This window comes from Rousettus aegyptiacus, unplaced genomic scaffold (assembly GCF_014176215.1).
Source record: "Rousettus aegyptiacus isolate mRouAeg1 unplaced genomic scaffold, mRouAeg1.p scaffold_m13_p_12, whole genome shotgun sequence".
NCBI lineage: Eukaryota > Metazoa > Chordata > Mammalia > Chiroptera > Pteropodidae > Rousettus > Rousettus aegyptiacus.
Genome location: NW_023416287.1, coordinates 57,517,769 through 57,540,627, shown reverse-complemented (window position 1 = coordinate 57,540,627; position 22,859 = coordinate 57,517,769). Strand labels below are relative to the sequence as shown.

General features: G+C 40.7%; 1 protein-coding gene across 4 annotated transcripts in view; it reads left to right on the top strand.

The window, feature by feature from the left end:
- The window catches only part of TMEM241 (transmembrane protein 241), a 110,297-nt gene that overhangs the window by 23,406 nt on the left and 64,032 nt on the right, over positions 1-22,859 (top strand). For all 4 annotated transcript variants that reach the window (XR_001599392.2, XM_016164596.2, XM_016164491.2 and 1 more), the window contains exons 5-10: positions 9,777-9,854; positions 13,418-13,443; positions 16,658-16,709; positions 18,312-18,360; positions 19,094-19,139; positions 20,343-20,378. Coding sequence is in view for 3 of the 4 variants with exons in the window: in XM_016164596.2 (XP_016020082.1) it covers positions 9,777-9,854; positions 13,418-13,443; positions 16,658-16,709; positions 18,312-18,360; positions 19,094-19,139; positions 20,343-20,378 (287 nt within the window). In the remaining variant the exon portion in view is untranslated. The remainder of the gene's footprint in view (positions 1-9,776; positions 9,855-13,417; positions 13,444-16,657; positions 16,710-18,311; positions 18,361-19,093; positions 19,140-20,342; positions 20,379-22,859) is intronic.

Genomic DNA, 22,859 nt, shown 5'->3' with positions numbered 1-22,859 from the left:
TTTGCCCCGTTTCACAGCTAGGCTCTCCCCTCACAGGTGTTGTTGACTCTAGACTCACATCCTCATGATTTTAAGTCTAGTGGAAAGAGACTCTTTTCCTTGTAGCTCCTGCATGAGTTTCAGGATTTACTCTGATTGCATCTTAGGTCTAAAAGCTAACCAGGAGGATAGAATTATGCTGATTGGCTGGCCCTGAATCACTGAGCCAGTCACTGTGGCTGGAGAGACTCAGAGCACTGTTTAGCTAGCCCTCATCATACAGGATTCCTACCTGGATCTCACAGACTGTGAGAGGGTATGGCAGATCCTCAGTATTGTGATACTTTACCAAAAGAAGGGATAAGGATACTAGGTGGCCAAAAAATCTTCAAATATCATTGTAAATGTCAATCTAGTACATTCTCAGGCAGAGAGGGAGTTCAGTAACCTAGAACAATGCTTCTTGAAGTGTGATCCACCGGTGTTCTAGTCTGTGAGCTGTTACCTGTCCATGGGAGACTGTGCCAGAATGTACATCAACTTCAGCACTAAACATACTGTGTAGTTGAGCTAACTTTTTTTTTTTTTCTTACAGCAGTATTTCTTAGAGGGGAGCAATACATTGCTTTACATTCTGGTGTGAGCTTCTTATCTTCCTGAGGATGAGCACTTTGACCTAGAGCACAGCCTTCTTCAACAGGCAAAAAGAAGTGGCTGCAATTCAAACTCTTTGAGCAAAGGGAAACAACCAGAAACCCAGATATACCCAGTTAGGGAAGGAAGAGGACAGAAAGGAGACGAACATTGTTTTTTAGGTGAAATAACTTAACCCAGCATCTTTTCTTTGTTTTCTGAGTGTTTTCACACAATTGCTTAAAAATTCATAGAGTGGATTAAACACGAGGCACCCGTACAGCTTGTGTTATCTAGAAAACAGGCATCAATATGCTGGTGCCAAGCTGTCAGTTTAATGAATCCACAGGAATTGGGAGAAAAGTGCTCAGTTAAAATCTGTGGGTGTATTGTTATGCAAAACACTTTCTAGGTAGCTCTGCTCTGCAAAGGCCTCCTTTCTCTGTCAAGACTTCAAAGCTCTGTTCTCCTGATGTGCAGCTCCTCAGAGGAAGCTGGTTTAACTCTGCAAAGGCACTGTAGGGGTGGTTCTTTATTGATTTTTCCACCTCAAACTCACAATCAAATGATATACAGAGTTAAAGGAAGAAGGGTCTTCTTGTGGATGTGTATCCAGCAAATATTTATTGGGGATCTGTTATGTACTGGGGACTTAATGACAAATAAATCATAGTTCTGACCTTGAGGAACTTAAAGGGGAGTCAGTGAGAGATACACAGTTCACTATGAGAATAGCCGCCATGAATATTCAGTGTTAGTATGTGTCGGGCACTTCCCATTGCCAACTTTCATGACATATCAAGTAAGACTTAATTACCCCCATTTACAGATGAGGAAACTGAGATGAAATTATTTGGCCAAGGCCAACAACTAGTAAATGTTAAAGCAGAGATGCAAACCCAAGTCCATCAACCAAGTAGTTCATACCCAGAGCTTACCCTGTTTCCTAGCTAAATCACACCAACCAACGGCGATCAGCCTATCAGGATTGGGCAGGGTGGAGGGGACAGGAACTGTGTAGTTGCTCTCTCCTACTCAGGCTAATTTGGGTCTGCCTCTCCAGCTTTCCTACACTGAATAAGGTCATAATGATGATGGCTCTGATGGCATGAATGCCAGTCTTTGGAGAGACAGAACAATCTTGACCGGTTATTATTATTCTTGTTATAATTTCCTGGCCAGAAGTCTTCTCAGCTAGGCAGGAGTGCCTCAAAGCCAATACTTGTTAGTGTTTAGAACAGATGTGCAAATGCATGCATTAGTGAGCTTGCCTGTGAGAGACCGTCCTGGTGTTGGTGATTTAGCTGCTCAAGCCATACTGTTCTCTTGCTTGGGAAGCCAGGGTCAGCAGTTGGACAGGCTCTGCAAACTCAGTGGCGACATCTTGACAGGACTGGATTTGGTTTCTTATACAGCTCGTTGATCGTGGTCCTTCCCTAATTGTCAGAGTTTCTGTCTTTCATGGGCACAACATTCATTCAACAGTTTGAGATGGAGATTGGATGGGGTCTAGACCTACGTGGAGTAAGTTAAACTGAAGCCCATGGGTCCCCTTGCCCTTTGTTTGGTCCAATGTCATGTAAAGGATAAGAATGTAAATGTTGATGCAGAAAGGAGACCGTTCCCCTGATGTTCCCTGTTACTGATGATTAGAGGCAGCTCTCCTCTTTCATGTTTTCTTGTGATGGCCAATCAGAGTCCAATAGCAAGGATCACTTATTAAGATGTGGGGTCTTTGGCAAAAGAGTAAACCCCTCCTCTGGATTTTGGTTATCCTTTTGCTCCATCTAAAGGTGTTCTCCATAACCCTTCTAAAATGACTTATTTAAATGGGGCTCCAAGGGGAAGACTTCTCAACATTGAATTTGGCAGTGATTTCTTGGATATGACACCAAAGGCACATGCAACAAAAGAAAAAATAGACAAATTGATCAAAATAAAAAACTTTAGTAACATCAAGGGAAATTATCAACAGTAAAAAAAGCAGCCCACAGAATGAGAGAAAATATTTGTAAATCATTTATCTGATATAGGATTAATACCCAGAATACATAAGAATTTAAACAAGCACCAAAAACTGAACAACCTGATTCAAAATGGGCAAAGGACTTAAATAGACATTTCTCCAAAGAAGATATACAAATGGCCAATAAGCCCATGAAGAGATGCTCAATGTCATTATTCATTAGGGAAATGCAAATCAAAACCATAATGAGATATCACTTCATACCTATTAAGTAGACTGTTATAAAAAATACAGAAAATAATGTCTAACCAATGTACTGAATATTTGAAACTAATAATAAATAAAATAAAGCAACAAAACATAGGAAATAACAAGTGTTGACGAGGATGTGGAAAAATTGTACACTGCTGTTAGAAAAATTAAATAGTGGATCTGCTATGGAAAACAGTATGGCAGATCCCCCCAAAATTAAAAATAGAATTATAATATGATCTAGCAATTCCACTTCTGAGTATGCACCCCCAAAAAATTGAATTCAGCAACTTGAACAGATATTTGTATACCCATGTTAATAGTAGCGTTATTCACAATAGCCAAAGGCGGGGCAACCCAAGTGTCCATCAGTGGATGAATGGATAAACAAAATGTGGCATATGCACACAATGGAATATTATTCAGCCTAAAAGAAGAAGGAAATGCTGACACATGCGACAAACATGGATGAACTTTGAGGATATTATGTTAAGTGAAATATGCCAGTCACAATATGATTCCATTTCTATGAGGCACCTAGAGTAGTCAAACTCATAGAGACAGAAAGTGGAATGGTGCTTGCCAGGGGCTGGGAAGGGAGGATGGGGAGTTAGTATTTAATGGGTATTGAGTTTCAGTTTTGCAAAATGAAAAATTTCTGGAGATGGATGATGGTGATGGTTGCACAACTATGTAAATGTACTTAATGTCACTGAACTGTATACTTAAAAATGGCTAAAATGGTAAATTTTATATGCATATTTTACCACAATTTAAAAAATATATTTATTTAAAAAACTTGGGCTCCAGTAGAGGTTTTCTTTAGGATTATATGAAAAGGAAGGGATGATAATGTTTTCCTGTTGCACTCAGAACTCCTTTGGGTACTATAGGATATGCATATTTAGTTTAACCAAATTTATTTTTATGCACTTGGGTAAAAAATGTAAGAGAAACAGCCATTCCCCAAGAGCAGGCCGGTCTGTCCCATGTTCCAGCCTGTGCAGTTATGTTCCCATGTGAGTAAGCTGGAGAAATGATAGGCCTTTTCTTATTCCCATGCATCTTGCCATGCTGGAGTAGCTCCTGGTATTTTAAGATGTCTATTTTTAATACAATAAACCCCCTAAATATGGGTCAGCTACTTTATGTGATGCACAAATAAAGGGCTAAAATGGCCTCCAAGCTTGTACTGGAAATATCCTGGGAAAATGGGGAGTCTGATCCTCTGCCCTCAAGAAGTTTGCCATCTAATGATAAAATAATATTAGTGTAGATAAACACTTAAATTTACTTCATGCAAATTAGTTTATTAATATGTTCATTTATACATACACATATACATGTACAAATACCTCATCATCCTCCAAAAAGGATGTGTGGTAGCTTAGAAAATAATTATCATTAAAATAAGATAAATGGTTTTTATGAGTAGAATTTTAAAAGAAGTCTAGATGAAGGGCCACAGATGAAGAACTAGATGAGGTTGCAGAGAGAAAGCACATGGAAATTTATGCCGTGATATCTTACAAAGTAAATGTAAGTGGGACTTGAATTCAGCTCTTAGCTTTCTGTAGTCAAATAAAAGAGTTACAAGACTCAACACTTTTAAGATAAGAGCAGGACCATTGCTGAAGAAAAGCAAAGTTCTTCCTTGCTTTCAGGTCTTGAGTCTTCATAAAGGGTAGACAGGGCAATTTTGTGAGGCAGGGTCTTCAGTGACGTCTTTATAATGGATACAATGATAGCCCAGTTCTTAGGATTCTTAATGCGTTTTTTGAGGCATGGTGACAGAGCACAATTCAGTAGGAGCAGTTCTCCAGGGCTGAAACCAGCGCTGTCTAGTTTTCTGGCTCCCTTCATAGGTGGACAGACTGCCGTTAGGCAATTCTTTAAGAACATTATTAATGGCATGCACAATTGTAATAAAAATTGGGCAGCCAACAGTTCAAAGTTACATTCTTTGACAAGGGCCGGGAACGCAGTTATTCTTTCTATACTAAAGATTGATGCCATGCACACACATTTAAGAATCACCCAAGAAGAAGGTAGGATTGACATCTTTTTATAAAAATTAAGAAGCTGACCCAGGATTTGTGCTTGAATAAGGGTCATCCACACCTCTTCAGAGGCCGTGCTTTTAGGCAGGGCCATAGTTTTCCATAGCAAACTGTTCTAAGTCAGTTCTGACACCTGAACAAATAATAATCAGGTCTTCAAAATTCCAGTTTGGGAAGCATGGGAATAATGAAAAATTTTAAGTAATAGCTACCAATTTCTCTTCACAGCCAGAGAAGAATTTCCAATGATGCAAGAAAGAAATGTTGAATTTTAAGCTAATGGACTCTAGAATAAATTAGTTGCAAATTGTGCCCCTAAGTCACTTAAGGAACTGGTCTGTAGTGTAGTCAAATTTGGTCAATTTGTGTCAGAAATGATGGTTTGAGATTTATAGTAGTGAATCTTGGGCCACTGTTCCTCATGAATAATGGTGGGACCTTTTGTTGTTGAGGCTGTTTTAGAGTCTTGACAATGTGGAAGCTATGCTTATTTTTCTCTGCTCTTTTGCAGCAAGCAAGTATCTAGTTCATCCAATTGTTAAGAGGCAAGTTAAAAGAAAAAAGACAGAATATATCTCTCTGTTTTCTCATTTAGATAATGAGGATGGTAATTGTATTTACCACAGAGTTATTATGAAGATTAAATATATAAAAGGAGTTAGAACAGTGTCTGGCACATCATAAGGATTCAATATATCTTAGCTATTATTATTATTGTTATCATTTCTCAGAGTTTTTGCCTGGTTTGACAAAAAGGGTTCTGCTGACCCTCACTCTATAAAGATAATAAAGGGCCGATTTGCTAAAAAGATCTGTCACTCTTAGTGTAGACCAGACTGGGACTTGTGTGCAAGGTAGAGGCCAAGGAAAAATCAGGAATTAAATTTTCATACTGCCTTAACATTGTTTTTGATAGATATCTACAGAGGCTAATATAGTCATTTGTTGAATTATTATTTCCAAAGCCTGCTAGCTTCTCAGTAGAAAATGGCTTGAGAAATTCAGATTTAAATTTTTTAAAGTAGAAGTGGGAGATATCTCTTATTAAAATGGCATAGAATTTACTCTATGTTTAGATCATACCATTTTTATCTATCTATCTATCTATCTATCTATCTATCTATTACTCAAGAACAAAAAATATTTTAATATAGTGTATAACAATCGTAATGTGCTATAAATGGATTTGATTTCTCTTGGTGACAGTCACAGGTACTGCTAATACTACTGTGGTTTGTTTCTGGCATTCATAATTAAGAATTTGTTGAATTCCTGTTAGAAGTGGTACAAAGACGTAATTAGTTTTTCTCACCCACATTCACAGTTTTTTTGACCTAGAGAATTACCTGGGTTCTTCAAGGTCATACCAGTTTTATTACTGGAGGAAGCAGACTGGCCGGATTTGTAACACACAAATTATATTGAACTTTGGATAACCATAGGTCCAGGAAGTTTACACTGCAGCTTGACATAATTTGGGTATTATAACATCGAGGCTAGGAGCCTGGGCTTGCAGTTAGAGAAGCCTGGGTTGGAGTCATGGCCTTGTCTCTGAACTAGCTGTGAGCACTCCAGCTAGTTGCTCGATCTTCTGCACTTCAGTTTCCTTGTCTATAAATCAACTATAACATCCACTAATACTGTCGTGGGGAGGAGGTTTAAATAAAAGAATGCAATTAAAATAATTAGTCCCCTGCTTAATATGTTATTGGTAGCTATTATCAGTGTACTTTAAAATCGATTTTATATGTGTAGATAGATCCTTTTCCAGAATCTATATCTAATCAGAGTAGGGCCTAGGGAGATTGAAAAATATGTTTACATTGTAAAAATTGAGAAATTAAGAGAAAACTAAACCTCCTTGAGGACTAGGAGAAGAATTTTAAAGAAATTTTAAAGAAAATTTTTTAACTGGCTTTATCCATTAGGCCATTTGTTTGGCAAACTTGGGCCCTGAGCTTCTAGATCTTGGCTTGAGAAAACAGGAAAGAAAATCTTACACAGGTTAATTATGTGACACATTGAAAGCGAATAAAAAATCGATTTTAAAGTACACTGATAATAGCTACCAATAACATATTAAGCAGGGGACTAATTATTTTAATTGCATTCTTTTATTTAAACCTCCTCCCCACGACAGTATTAGTGGATGTTATAGTCGATTTATAGACAAGGAAACTGAAGTGCAAAAGATCGAGCAACTATCTGGAGTGCTCACAGCTAGTTCAGAGACAAGGCCATGACTCCAACCCAGGCTTCTCTAACTGCAAGCCCGGGCTCCTATCCAGCAGCCCAAGTTCCTTTAAACATGCAGATCAATGTCACTGTCTGCTTTAAAATTCTTTGGGATCTCCAGTGGCCCTTGGCAAGTCCTGATTCCTTGATATGGCCTGTGATGGCCTCTCCACCAACTTCTCCCCACCTTCTCCCTCCCATAATCTCAGTCTTAATTCTGATCTCATAGTCAAGAAGGGAAAAGCATTTTAAATAAGATCTTAATTTTTAATAAATAAAATCCAGGTTGCTCTTTTTATTTGCTTTCAATGTGTCACATAATTAACCTGTATAAGATTTTCTTTACTGTTTTCTCAAGCCAAGATCTAGAAGCTCAAGCCCCAAGTTTGCCAAACATGGGCCTAATGGATAAAGCCAGTTAAAAAATTTTCTTTAATAAACTTCAAACATATAAAAGTAATTTAAAATATAAAATTTAAAGAGGAATAAAAAGAAGCACAAAAGAAATTTAAAAATAGAAAATAGTTAAAGTATGATTTTAAAAGGAAAAAGAAGCTTGAGTTGAACTTTTAATTAGAGATAAAATAAGAGTAGAAAATGTTAAAAAGGCAAGAAAAATGTAAGGGAAGAATTAAAAAAAGAAATAAAACAGTGCAAGTTAGCACAAAATGCTAAAATAGGGCAGTGCTATAAAGTTACAAAAGTTTTAAAAACAATGTAAAAATATATCCTCCAAAAAGATAAAGACTAAATCCATCTGGAAGTGGGCGAGCAGCATGATCTTTAAGCAGGGCCTCTAAGCTGGAACAGTTTCTCAGCTCAGGGTCCTTGTGAAGACTTCTGAGGGTGAGCTTGGTACCAGCTAATGCTGACAACAGTTTGAGCAGTACCCCTGAGCCACTCATCTCGGTTCTTGACCTACGTTCTTTCTGTCATTTACTCGATTGTTCCAGGTCATACGTATTTTTAATTCATACTGCAGAAGAGCAAACCAAAGTTTGGATAAGTGCCCTGTTTCACTAGCAGATGGTGGAGCTGGGGCCTGAAGCCCAGTTTGATGCCAAAACCCGTGCATGTTCTCTACCTTTTTCTGCCTTCCAGGAGATATTATTATCATCAACAACAAATAAATCATAAAATCCTATATCCATTAATCCTTCCCCCTCATTGTGTCAAGATTACCAAATAAGGAAGGAGAGACTGCCATTCTTAGCAAACAGCCCAGTCAATGTGCAGTGGGTCCTCTGTGTATCTTAATAATTCACTGCAGTGTTACATTTTTTATACCTTCTCTCCCCTTTTTTTGGGTGCAAAGCCTATTCCAGTCATTTAAATATTTAGTCTTCTAAGTATTTCCTGAATGTGGACACAGTTCTTCATCTTCACTGCTGCTACCAAGTTCAGGCCACTGTCTTGTCATTCCTTGTCTTAGTTTCCTGTGGTTGTAACAAATTACCCCACACCTGGGTGACTTTAAACAACAGAAATTTATTCTCTCAAAGTTCTGGAGGCCAGAAGTTCAAAATCAATATCATTGGGCTGAAATCAAGGTGTCTCAGCAGGGCTGCACTCCCTCCAGAGCCTCTAGAGGAGAATATATTCCTTGTGTTTTCCAACTTTTGGTGGCTGCTGGCATTTCTTGATTTGTGACCACATCACTCCAATCTTTGCCTCAGTGGTCACATCACCTCCTCCTCTCTGTGTGTCAAAGCTCCGCTTTTCTCTTATAAATACATATGTTTGCAGTTAGAGGCCACCCGAATAGTCCGGGGTAAATTCCTCATCTCAAGATTATCAACTTAATCACATTTGCGAAGACCCATTTTTGCTCCATACGGTGACAGTCACAGGTTCAGGGATTCAGATGTAGCTGTTTGCAGGCGGGGGCAATGTTTTGGTCTACCACATCCCTAACTTTTGCAACCATCTGTGCCTCCTGTCCTCTATCCAACAGCCCAAGTTCCTTTAAACATGCAGATCAATGTCACTGTCTGCTTTAAAATTCTTTGGGATCTCCAGTGGCCCTTGGCAAGTCCTGATTCCTTGATATGGCCTGTGATGGCCTCTCCACCAACTTCTCCCCAGCTTCTCCCTTCCATGTTATATTCTACTCTGCTCACCTCCCCCAGTTCCTGGAGGAGCCTGATTCACTCTCCCCTCTGGATTGTCATGTGTTCTGCCTGCAACATTCTCCATCTCCCGTTTTTGTTTGGCTCACTTTAGCTTATCATTCAGATTTATCATTTAGATTTTGGACTTCACTTCCTCTGAGAAGTTGCTCTCCCCACACTTGGTTGGGTGCACCTTTCTGTGCACTCCATCAGGGCCCTTACCTCGATAGGGACAGTCTCGCTATCACATGTTCACCTTGACCATGGGATGTGTTCCCTGCACCTGGCATGGTACCTGACTTGCAATAGGCACTTAATAAATGTATGTTGATGAGAATACCTGTAGGAGGGGAGCCTCTGCATCCACCAAGCATAATACTACAACTGAGAGCGCTAATCCGTGCAGAAGGGTTGTTGCTGGGGAGGATTATGTATACGAATGCCAAAAGCTCCCACGGATCTTTATTTTTAAGCAGAAGAATTATGTAATTATGAGATCAAAGAAAATATTTTCATGCTTATAATTCTGTTTTCTTTCAGGCCATTCCTGTGTTTCTCACTTTGCATAATGTAGCTGAAGTTATCATCTGTGGGCACCAGAAGTGTTTTCGGAAAGAGGTAAGTGATAATGCAAAATGCTAGTTTCACTTCCCTTGCTTTAAATTTCAAAGATGCACCTTTTTTTTATGGCCCAAATTAGTGTCTACCTTTTCCTGCCATCTTTTTTCAGTCAAGACTGTCTGAGAGTGGTCACTAATTTCAAGGACCACGGTTCTGAAATCCCTTGAGTTTACCAAACATATATGGAATGCTTGTTGACCTGAACAGAACTCTACTCCAGGCCAGACCTGAGTGAGGTCCTCAGGGTACAAGGAAGAATCAACTGTGGGCCCCATGGGGGAAGGGTTTCCACCCACAGCTCATCCCAGCACCACGTGGACACACATGGAGGAGCTTCACATACTGGGGACATTCCCTATTCCTCCCAGCCCCAGCTCAGCCTCGCACTAGCTAGAACAAGTTTCTTCACCTCTGTGCCTCCATCTGTGAAAAATGGATGGATAACATTGTCCCAGTCATAGAGTTTTGGGGAGGACGTAATGCAATACATATATTAAGTGCTTCCAACAGCTTCTGGCACAGAGTAGGTGCTCTGTATACACATTAGCTCTATTTATTGAGGTTATTAGTGGTGGTTTTAATTTGGGCCCTCTTTTGAGAGTTCCTTTTTTCTAACATCTGTCCATTGGAAATGGTTTCGTATCAAAATTTTGGAATTTTTAAGCTAGAGAGAGGCTGGTCGGCAATTCGGGCAGCATACTCTTTATAGGTATGCAGGAGAGAGAAGTGCCCTTCCCATGGCCAAAGCCACTGTGCACACATGTGCACCCTCTGTCATCCCTGCCTGCTACTTGGAGGTAGCTCAATAGGTTAGCCTCTTCTTTCATGGATAGTTAACTTCTCCCTCTCTGCTAGCTTATTTCCTTTGGCCCATAAATATGTTCAGTGTTCTCAGTTCACCATGGGTGGACCGGGCCCTGGGAGACCCATTCGCATCAGCCCAGCTCTGGAAGGCTCTGTTTATAAAACCAGCATTTGACAAGAAAGCCAGCATACAGCTTTGCCTGAGCACCCCCTCCACCTCCACCTCATCTCGTCCATGCCCTTCCCCGCCGCAGTGCCTAAGAGAGGTTGGCCTCCATGCGGTCCACATCCTTGTGTCCCTCTAACCTTCAACCAGCTTCTGCTTCTGCCTGCACCGCTACCCTGAAATTGCTCTGACTGAAGTCACGGATGGCTTCATTTATCAACTCAGTTGGCCTTTTACACCATTTATCACCCCCACTCCCTTTTCTTGATTCTCTCAGCCCCCTTGACCTTCATTTCCCCCTCCCTGCTGGTCTCTCCCCGAGTCTCTGGCTCTTTCTTCAGCTACCTGTCTTTCTCTTCTTTTTCCTTTGTCTGCTCTTCAGGGACTCCTAGGGCTCCATCTCAGGAGCCTGTTGCTCCCACACCACACATTTTCTGGACAACCTCATCCAAACCCATGGCACCAGGCACCTTTCGTTCACTAGACTCCTAAGTTCCCATCTCCAGCCCAGACTTCTCTCTTGAACTCAGATCTCCCTAGTCAGCTGGTCTTGGTTATCTGCCTGGCTGTTTCCTGGGCATCTGAAATGCAAAGGGATCAAAATCAAACTAATATATTTCTCCAAGCCCGCTTCTCACTTGGTATTCCCAATCCTGATCATCATCTCCCAAGTCAGAGACAGCAAATGAAGCTCGATGGCCTGAAAAGGCCAGTGGGGTGTCACTGCAGCCCTGACAGGTGGGCTTTGGCAGAATTGCACCGTAAAGTGTCAAGCTCTGGAGCTAGGTCACCTTGTCCCAAGCCCTGCAACCTTGGGCAGCTGACCTAATTTCTCAGGGCTTTAGTGTCCTTATCTGTAGCATATAACCTAAGACTGTTAATTAACTCATAATGCAGTGAGCAAGTCAATACATGTAGAGTGCTTAGAACAGCACTGGCACAAAGTAGCCCTCAGAGAGTAAGTTAGCTAACCCGGAGTAATCGTGAATATTTATTGTTATTGGCAATGTGACTTTTGAGGAATATATGGACCCTGTCAGAACCCCGAGACATCAACAGGACTTATTACTGGGTGGTTTGGGACTGAGGGGCCTGAAAAGGTGGATGCCCTGACATTAATTCCTCAGGTGTTTTTGGAGCCCTGGGGGAATGGAGCTCGGTAATGAATTTATTGCTCGTTTTTACTCTGCATAGCTTGGGTTCTGGGCTTCTTTAGTTAGAGGAGTTTACAATAAAAAAAGGATTCTCTCCTCTGTGGAACAGGTGACCTCTTCCAGACACTGGTTTGGTTTACTGCCCTGTAACAGAAGCCCCCAAACAGTTGCTGGGTGGACACGGTGCTCATGGGGGAGTTGAGGCATCCCTTTCATCTCTATTCACTGTTCTGGCTCTTCCACCCAACTGTTGAGATGTTGGTTATGTTTAGCTCGGAATCTTTTTTTTTTTTCCCCCTCATAATGGGGCAATTATTCAGGTGTTTAGAGCCAGGTCACCTTTGAATGTGTCATCCTTTCTGTACCGAAGGCATAGGTGTCCCCACCAGAGGGCAGTGGAGTCAAGGTTGGCATAGCCTCTGGACTACTGAGGCAGGGTCCACAAAGTTAAGCAGTAGAAGGATCTGAAGATGCTGGCCACTGCTTGGTGCACAAACAGAACCTGTTTATTAAAACAATGCACACTGGATTGCTTAGTAACGTGTAAAAACGTAAGATAACCTTCGTAGCAAACCACATGTTTCTCTTGTCAGCCTTTCCCTTTTAAATAATATGATCATACTTTATTCTTTATCTGAACTGGACTAAAAAAAATAATAGTTTGTCCTCAACTAACAAAATAATCCTTCTGAAATATTCAGAGTTAATCTGTTATCTTACCTGAGCGTTTCTTCTATCAAATATAGAATAATTTATTCTTGTCCTTGCTAGAAGTGTCTTCCTGAGTACAAAGGACTAATTCCCTTAGACTGACTAATAAATAGGAGGAGATCCAGGTAGAATCTGCATTAAAATTTCTTCATTTTAGGGAATTTAAGTGCTAAAGTTTATATTTCTCCAGTCTTCCTTTTTAACTTCTCTGTAGGGGTGGAGTCGAGCGTCCCTTCTCCTTTTTTCTGTTTCTTAATTTACACAACATACCAGAGAATTTATAGCACTGCTGAGAGTCAGAGCTGGATTAATGAGAAGAAAATTTAAAGAGACAGATTGGAATAGAAGTTGAACATGAGCTTAATTTCTTTTCTTGCATAAGTTACATTGATTTCTCCCCTTCTCTCTTGCAGGAAGGCTTGATCCTGGCATCATTTCATTTATTTGTTTGTTTGTTTATTTCATGAGTAAACAATTCTAATGGTGAAAGTGGTAAAACTGCACATCTTGGGTGCTTTGCCGAGGTGACTCAACCCTGAACCTTTGAGTCATTCTTCATTTGGTCCAAGCAGAAGAAGCCTCAACCAACACTAATGTGCAACAGGCTGTTAAGCTCCCAAGAATAAACTTACTCACATTTTTTTTTTGCCTGTTGATTTAAATATTTTCTTTCAAGAAAAAATAAGTTTTAAAAACTAATGATAAGTCTCTTTATTTTTGTGCAGAAAACTTCTCCTGCAAAGATCTGTAGGTAAGTTAAAAAAAAAAAAAAAAACACCACAAAGCTCTAAAATATGACTTAACCTGATTTTTAATGTTGATGATAAACTGCTTGTTGAAGATTTGTACTTGAGAGTTGACAGAGGAATTTATTATAAACAGTCATATATCCCAATTTCGTGTCTTATTCTAAAATTTACTCTCTTTCTTTTTCTGAACTATTTTATTCCTAAGGCAAAAACAACTCATGCTAGATTTCAGTTGTTGATTTCTAAAACTTTACTAAGAGTTGTGCAATACTGATAGATAATGTAAATGGAAAACATGGAAAGACTTAAAAATTTTTAAATAATATTTGCAGTATATGGGGGTTTTTAATAATTGCCATGGTGGAAAAAGCAGTGGCCTGTGAGTCCAGGGATGTGAGCTGCGTCCCTGGGCTACAGCAAAGTGACTGTGGACAGGAGTCATCACCCTCTGTGCCTTAGTTTCCTCAACTGGACTCTCAGGCAGGTCCCTGTGCCTGAGAGGTACCTGGGTACCTTGTTCTCTGACTGCTTCCTGCTTCCTTTGCAGGAGCTACAAAGCTCAATCCTGTAGATAGAAAACTAACAGAAATGCTTTGATACATGGATTTAGAACTTTTTGTTTCAAATATTTCTGGGCTGTCATCCAATCTCATTTTTTTGCCTTTAGTACAGGCTGCTACTTGAAAAAAAAAAGAACTATCAGGACTCTACGTATTGTTTAAAAGATTAGCAGGTGTTAAAGAGAGACATTACAGCCCTCTAATACCCGATACAATCGGGTATTGCTCAAAGCCAAGTTTGGCTGGAAACCAGGGGTTATCTCACACCTGGCTGTCCCCCATCTTCCCTCAACCCTAAGGAGTTGTCTGTCTGAGGGGACTCTCTAACGCTCATTGGCTGTGGTTGGGGAAGTTTCCTGTATTCCATAAAGCCTTCCATTGTAGGTAGACTCCAAACCCATAGGATTCTCATATCCTCCCACTTAAAACTGCCAGCTCCAGAAAACCTTCTGACACCTTCCTCTACTCACCCCACCCTTTGCCTCTGAGTCCCTTGGCAATCTGGCACCTTGGCAAGCTGGCACCTTGGAGTCTTCCGTGTGTGTGTGTGCGTGTGTGTGTGTGTGTGTGTGTGTGTGTGTGTCTTGAAAGTTGGCAAAGCCGGAGAAGAAAAAGTTGGTGAGCTGGAAAGGAGAATCTTCCTGTGCCCTCAGGGTGTCCAGTGTGGTCTTGCCCTTCCCAAGGCTGTGAAGCCTCAGCTCTGAAGATTTCTCTGTACCAGTCAGTCCTCCTGCCTCAGGCCAAGAGAGCCATGCTGTCTGCTGGGGACACAACTGCAGATGATGACAACAGTGAGGAATGTTGGGGTCTGGGGTTGTGGACAGAATTAATTAGCATTATTATTGTCAGTTATAAATTAGGTTATAAATATCAGGCTGTTGCGTATTACATACACATGTATATATAAAGTATAGAATTCTACATGTATATAAATCTATATTGATCTGAGATGTCATATGACAAAGTCTCCTAAAAGTGAAAATGCTGTATTTTCACTGCTTCTGTTCATGCCTTTGATTCTTTGCCGCTTGCTGGCTGATGGAATGATCAGCAGTAAAGGAGCCCAACACTAATATTTTGTTGTATTGCAAAATGAAAAGGGGAAGAAAGTATGTGATAATTTGGGTTTTGTGCTTTCTGGTACTTTATTTTAGGAAGAGAGAATGGGGAAAGCTAGAGGGCAAGAACTTTTGGTATAAGAAATACAGAAAAGATATACTAAAAACCAATGACTACAGAACCAAAAGATAACTCTAAATTGACTTTCTAATGAGTGAAGGTAGCGAGCGTTCTCAAAATATCTGTGATTGGCAATATTACGTTTTTGTTCAAGAACTACAAAAACATTTTATTATGGAAATTTCTAAACGTATGTAAAAATGGACAGAAGATGCCCAGTATATCCATCGATTGTTTTCAACATACGCCTCCACCCAGTGCCTCGCTTCAGCAAATTCCAGGCACCATAGCATTTCATTTGTAAATACTTTAGTATGTATAAGAGATTTTTCTAATAAAACTTTTTATTTGGGAAAAAGTTTAAATCTACAGAAAAGTTGCAAGATTATTACAGGGAATTCCCATGTAGTTATACCTAGATTCACCAATTGATAACATTTTTTGTATTTGCTTTCTCTCACTCTTCCTATGTATGTGCATATGCGCGTGCGCACACACACACGCACATATCACAAAATAAATAAGAATATATAATTTTTATTTTTCCTGAATCATTTGAGAATAAATTGTAGCGATCATGACCCTACCCCTAAATATTTTAAAGTATGTCTCCTAAAAATAACAATCTCTTGTATAAACAGTGCAATTATTAGAAAATTAATATCTTATACAATATGGTTATCTAAAGTTGAGTCTATGTTCAAATTTGACCAATTATCCTAAAATTGTCTTATAAAGTAATCTTTTCCCCCAAATGATGTTGTGTCTCTTTTGTATCCTTTATCGGGAACAGTTTCTCTGCCTTTTATTGTCCTTCATTGCCTTCACATTTTTGAAGAGCGTAAGTCCACTGTTTTGTGGACTGTCCCTAAATTGCAGCTTGCCTCAGTGTTTCCTCATGATTCGGTTCAGGTTCTGCATATAGGCAGGAACGCCTCCTGAGTGAGGTGTGCACTTCTCAGTATGTCATATCAGGAGGCACATAATGTAGATCTGTCCCATTACTGGGGACGTTAAGTTTGATCATTTGGTTAAGATGATGCATAAAAGATTTTAATGTGTTTCCCATAGTGTTTTCTATTTCCTAAGTGGCATAATTATAGTCTGATTGCCCAATTTTCTACTAGTGTATTTTTTGGGATCTGTAGTTTAAAAAAATCTCTTATTATATGTTTCATAGACATATTGTTTTTCTCAAGTGAGCCCACTGTGGTTTTGCGCATGTTCTGCAAATGCCTGTCTCTCGGAAAATGACTACTGAGCACCAGAAAAAGGAAGTATCTGGTTATCAGTGGAGCATATAATTAAAACTACACAGGTAGTGAGGTTCTCAGAGAATGAACAGGGGAACTGGGCTGGGGCGCACAGGATTTTTGCCTCATCCAAGCTGCAATTGATGTATTTCAACTTCCACATTCTCTGGGAAACTCTTTGATGTTGGAAAGTGAGGTCGTGTATTTTATTTCCCTCTCCACAGTGTCCTCTTCCTCCTGGCTGCTGCAGGATGCCTTCCTTTCAACGACTCCCAGGTAAGTTTAGGTAAATGCATTTTGCCTTTCAAGTATCTTTTACTCTGAAGCCTGTGTGTATGGGCAGAATTTCCTGGTCCTTCCTTTTAGAATCAGAGTAACCTTGGCCTATGCAAAGGCATTTAAAACTTTCAGGCTGAGTACCTTTTGGCCAGGCCAGTGCTTTTCTTTAGGCCTTTGCCTTCTCAGCAAGGCTGTGTCGTCACTGTGGCCCACAGAGCTCTGGCCTCTGGGTGCTGTGGGGGGTGTAGTCTGTCCTCCGTGCTTGGAAAACCTGCAAGCCAGTTGCCTGAGCCTCACACATAAAGGCACAGTTGATTTTTTTTTCCTTTCATCCCAAGGGCCTCATCTGCAGAGTGATTTTTACTTTTTATCCTGTTTTTCTTTATTAGGCACTGAGAATCCACCCTCACCCCAGTAGTCATCTCATAGCTGGGTTTTTTTCTTTCATTTCTTCCCCAGCATTTATTAAGTCCCCATTAAGTGTCAGGCACTGAGCCAGACTCTAGGGGCACAAAGAAGAATTGTCTTTGTCTGGACAGATGTCAGAGTCTAGTCAGAGCAAAGGGGAGGAGGACAGATAATAAACAGATAATTATAACACATGGAGGCCAGGGCTCTGTCCTGGGAGGTATGGGACGTTGTGGGGCACCTAAGATGACTTTGGGACTCAGAAAGTAGGACTGGCTAACAATTGTAAGGAGACTGCTGTGTGCCAGGCTCTGTGCCAATGCTTTATGTGCCTTATTTTTTAAAAGATCTCACAACAGTTCCACAAGTGTAGGGATTATTATTATCTCCATTTCATAGCTAAAGAATAATGAGGCCCAAAAGGTCACCAGCCAATGAATGAGTGGGGATTTTAGAATTTAACCCAGATCTTTCTGATGCTAGAGCCATTCTCTGCTTACTCAGTCTTAATCCTGAAGGGTGAAGAAGAGTTAGCCAGAAGAAAGCAGGTGTGGGCCAAGTCCTGGAAGTGTCCTGAGTATTCTGGGATTCAACTTTATTGAGCACCTACTATGGGTGTGCTCCTTTGCTAATTCCTGCCTTCCTGGAATTTACAATCAAGGGAGAGGTGGAGATAGAGACAGGTAATAATTAAAACAAAGTGTGTACTGTGGAGGCAAATAAGGAAGGGAAGAGGAAGGGCTGAGCTGGTGGGGGGAAGCATTCATGCTTGAGGAAGTACAAGTTCTCTTTCCCTGGAGAGGGGGCAGTAGATGGGACTGGAGGGGTTGACAGGGTCTCGTCATACAGATCGTTGGGCGTCATGAGTTTAGGTTTTTATCCAGAAGTCACTGGGGGACTGTCGAATGATTTTAAGCAACAGACAACAGCATTGGATTAGCTTTTTAAAGACCCAGTGTGGCAGCAGTGTGGGAAATGGGGAAAGGAGTGCTGGAGGCAGATAGCATGTTAGGAAGATGTTGTAGGCAACTGGGTGACAGAGGAGGAGGAACTGACCCAAGGCCCCCAGAATCCTGTTTTGACACCCTTGCGTGGCACTGTGTGTTGGCATTTAGGTTTTCTGATTGTCATGCTGGTTTCTGTTTGTACCTATAGCCATTTTTTTTTATTATTTTAAATCTTATGTTACAGTTTGATCCAGATGGATATTTCTGGGCTGTAATTCACCTATCCTGTGTAGGTAAGTTTTAAAAGAATGCTTACTTAAATAATTGAGGCTTATTATTTCAACCTTGATCTAGTTTTTAATGACTCTGGACAATAGGAAGATTAAATACAAGCTGTCGAGGTTAAAATTAAAGGGGCATTTTCTGGTTTGGAGTTTTCCTCAAATGTTTCTATTTCCAGTATAGTTTCCTCTTTTTTGTGACAAGTGTTAATTAACTTACCATGGTTCAGGCTCTGCTTGCTCAAGTCTACTTGCGGAATGATGGTTGGTTTTCTCTAAAAATGGTTGGAAGAAATTCAAAAGTTTGTATCAAAGACACTCTCATCAGTTTACCAGGAAAATGTAAGCAGGTGAAATATAAGGCCCATCTGTTCAGTACTTCTTGTCTATAGTTAGTTCTAAGGGGAAAAAAACAGTGCGCTCGCTTTGTTACACGCCATTCAGAAATCCAGTGGCGTCGCCCTTTCTCCTGATCACCTTGTGGAGGGAACCAGCAGCTTTTCGTTCATTTTACCCTTCTGTTGATCACGAGCCTTCCTGCACTGAACAGCACTATCACGGGGGATTATCCCATTCACATCCGTGAAACCCTCCACGGTGTTGTTGGTCGCCCCCTGTCGGCTGTAAGGGACCCACACAGGGAAGAGGGGCTCTTCTCCAAGTGGGTTTCGTGCTTCCCTGGAAGTGCAGGCAGCCCTTCACAAAGAATGTCCTGTGCCAGTAACGCGTGTTGCTTCATTTTCAGGGGCTTATAGGATACTACAGAAGTCCCAGAAACCCAATACATTAAGGTAAATTTTTAAAGTTTTGTGAGTTGTTTAGTTAAAGGAAAGCGGTGAGACTCACGGTGTCGTGAGCTGCTTCTGTTCAGCGAGAGACTTTGCCAGGCCGGGATGGGGGGTGGGGAGCAGCAGGCTCGGCCCAGGAGCCCTTCGTCCTACGGTTGAGCCGGGTCCACCAGGACCTGTACTGTGTCAGCCGCCAGCGACGTGGGAAGAGCAGGGAGGTCTCTGTCCTCTTCCTTCGGGGGCAACCATTTAGATGACGTTTTTACAAAAATTATGTGACCAGCTGCTTTGGGCCCCAGTTTACTTCCTCTTGCTCAGGGCACAATTCTTTTTTCTTGTTTCCCCAGCGCCTTCCTAACTTGACTTGGTTAAGACCCAGCGGTCTCTCCAGTCAGCCCTGTTCTGGGGTAAAATGAGGCCTTTGTTGTGGGCAGTCAATGGACTAGCCTTAGTGAATATAAATGAAAAAGAGAATTCAAGCCTTGCTTGGGCTGAAGCTGTGAGGCGGGAGCCCCTAGACGAGCCAGCTGGCTTCTGGGTGTGGGGCTGCCTGGAGCCCAAGGAGCAAAGGTCTGAAGGGAATGACTCCTGGGAGAAGGTGATGCCCTCTGAGGATGTTTGACTTTGGGTCCCTACAACACCTTTTGTTCTTTCAACAAAACGTTTGTTTGCAGCAGAAAGCCAGTGGAGTTGCCAGATAAGATACAGGATACACAGTTAAATCTGAATTTCAGAAAAGTAGTTTATCTGGAATTTTAAACATGTTTTTAAAAGTTTGTCTTAATTTTTTTTTAAAGGTAAGTATATCCCTTACAATATTTGGAGCATACTGATATTAAAATATGTTTATTTATTTGAAATGCAGGTTTATTTGGATGTTCCGTATTTTTATTTGTTAAATATAGTAGCCCTAGAAGATAGTCCAGTGGCCTGAGAGAGCTGACACTCCTTTAAAGTGGCAAATGAACAGAGAAGAAATAATCGGCCACAAGTGAAAATGTGTGTTCTAGTACTAAAATAGGACATATTTTTTAAAAATGATCCAGGAACTAGTTTCAAGTAGATTCTTCATACTATTTATTGATAATTTATAAATATAATAACTTATACATAGCTATAATGTATTAATATGACTATTTTGTATCTATAAAACACTTCTATTATTTCACATGTTTTATCTTTTTTTCCCCCTCTCTCATTCCTTAGTGACATTGACCAGCAGTACTTAAATTATATATTCAGGTAAAATATAATTTACATTTTTAAAGAGTAACTCATATCCTCCTGGAGCTAATAGATTTTTATTTTCCAATAATATTTTGATTAGGGAGTTCTGAGTTGATGTGCTTGTCAAGAAGGCAACCTAAATAATTTGTGAGATGACCAGAAGTTGAGGACACCAAATAGTAGTCCTGCCCTTTGACCAGACAAGAGGGGCCTCTGTCTGGCCCTGTGCTTCAGAAGGCTGTGCCTCTCTCCACGGGATATGGAGTCTGTAAGGCTAAGGGGACATTTTTCCCAGTGCCCACAACCTCTCTTCTAGCTTGGGCCCTGGAATTCCCTATGCAGGTGACCTGGAGCTTGATTCCAAGGCTTCCCTGGGTCTGTCTTCCCAACTCATCCCTATACTCAAAAATGTCCCGATAAAGGTTGTCAGTGGGAAGCATGTGGATGGAGAGTGGCCATGCAGGCTGAGGTGTCCACGTGCAATTGTGTGAGGCCTCAGGGTGCAGGATGGAGCCTGGGATAGAAAAAGAAGGGGGAACATCAGGAGCCAGCAGCCAGAAGCTGAATGTCTCCAGGGTGCCACATTCTGACACAAAGTTCCAAGGACTCCAAGGATTCTAAACTTTAATCTGGACTTCCAAGTCATTTTGAAGGTATATCTGTTTAGGTAAGATGAAGTTTGAGACTTGATTTATAACGTTTAAATATGGTAAATGGATTTCCATTTGTGCCCTTGTCTCGAGCCACGCAAAGAATAGAGGTCTGCCCATGACCTGGAATAGCTGGGGAGCATTCTTGGATTTTAGTAGTCTCAGATTGGGCACTGCAGTATCTAATTGAGAAGCAGGGTGAGGTTTGATGTTCAGAACCCAGGTTCGCCTAGTGCTGCAACTTTATATGGAGAGCACCAAGGTCAGAGAGATGCCTCTCAGCATATGGTCACACTGATTTCTGGAGGAAGTTACTCCGCTGAAAAGGTTCAACATGAGCTGTGTTCTCTATTTGCAGATGAAGCACATAAATATCTTAGTATTTATTAAAACACCTTTTTGAAAGTGAGATTCATTACAAGCGCGGGCCTCTTTTGTGCTCAACTGAAAACGATCATAGTTCTACTCTGCCCAGACCCACCAGCTGGCTTTTCAAGACTCTCATGACATCGGGCCCCTTTAAGCAGTTATTTTTCTCCAGAGAACTTACAGCCAACTAGAGCAGAAGAAGAATAAGGGGATGAAAAATGAGCCTCTGTGACCTCAGCTAGTTCTCCTGTCCTCCCTCCTTCCCTCTCGGTTCCTCCACCTGGTGTAAGGATGTTCACTGCCAGTCGTGAGCCTGGTGCTAAGGTTTCCTGGCAGAGCCCATTGCTGAGCCTGTGGCTAAAGCCACAATTCTGTTTCCAAGCCTTCTTTCAGTGCAAGTGATGAAGCTATGTGAATCAGAAAGAGGGCCGCTATTCATTTTCACATAGGAGCTGGACACTGAGGGCATCAGCATGTAGAGATTTAATTGCTCAGATCTATGGGGCAGCTGTGCTTATAGGTGCCAGCCTAGAACTGTGCCAACCAGGATCAAGAACTCGTTTGATATCTCCATTTTTTGAGAGAGCCATGTAGTTGGATAGTTCTCAACTTTGGCACATTCTCCTATTTTATTGAGGAGGTATTTACTCCTTGACACTGACTCTTTGGTATTTCTCGTATAGGTAGAGGTCTAAGGCCCAAGGTAGAGGGGAAGGATGAAGGAACGAATAAAGGTGGAAATTGAATATGGGACTGAACATAAATGCAAGGCTTAAAAGCTGTATGGCTTTGATCAGAATTTTGAGAAATTCAGGAAATTTATAAGGAATGAATATTATGAGATGTACACCTAATACCATTTCTTTTTAATATAAGCAGACACTAGTCTTTCCTCATCTAGTAAATAGAAAATTACCGTAATGTCCCTTGTTCATACCCCTCCTCCTTGTTTTGCACATGAAATTTTGTGTGTGTGTAAAAGGGAAATAGAAAGGTGTTCTCTCTGGGGTATGACTTATGAAACAAAAAATGTATTGGCATTTAGCCTGTAGAGATTACATTTTTCTCATATTTCCCCATTTTATTTCCCATGAGCATTGGAATGTTTTCTATTTTGTTCACTGCTATATTCCCAAATTAGAACAGTACCTGGCACTTATTAGGCACTTGATAAATATTTGTTGAATGAATGAATTTAAAAGATCTGCTGTTGATCTGCCTTTTTATATTAGTGTAATTTCTTCATTAAGGTTTATATGTAATATATAATCTTAGAACTATTGGGAACTTCAAGTTATATTTCTCTTTAAACATATTCCCACAAATGCATCTAGATTAATTGTAATTAGATTAATTGTAATTTGGAAAGCTTATGGAGCACCTGCTATATATTTGTCCTGCTAGGCAAAGATGAATGAAATGTGGTTCTTGCCTCCCATGAGGTCACAGTGCACAAATTAGGAGTGATGCAACATTA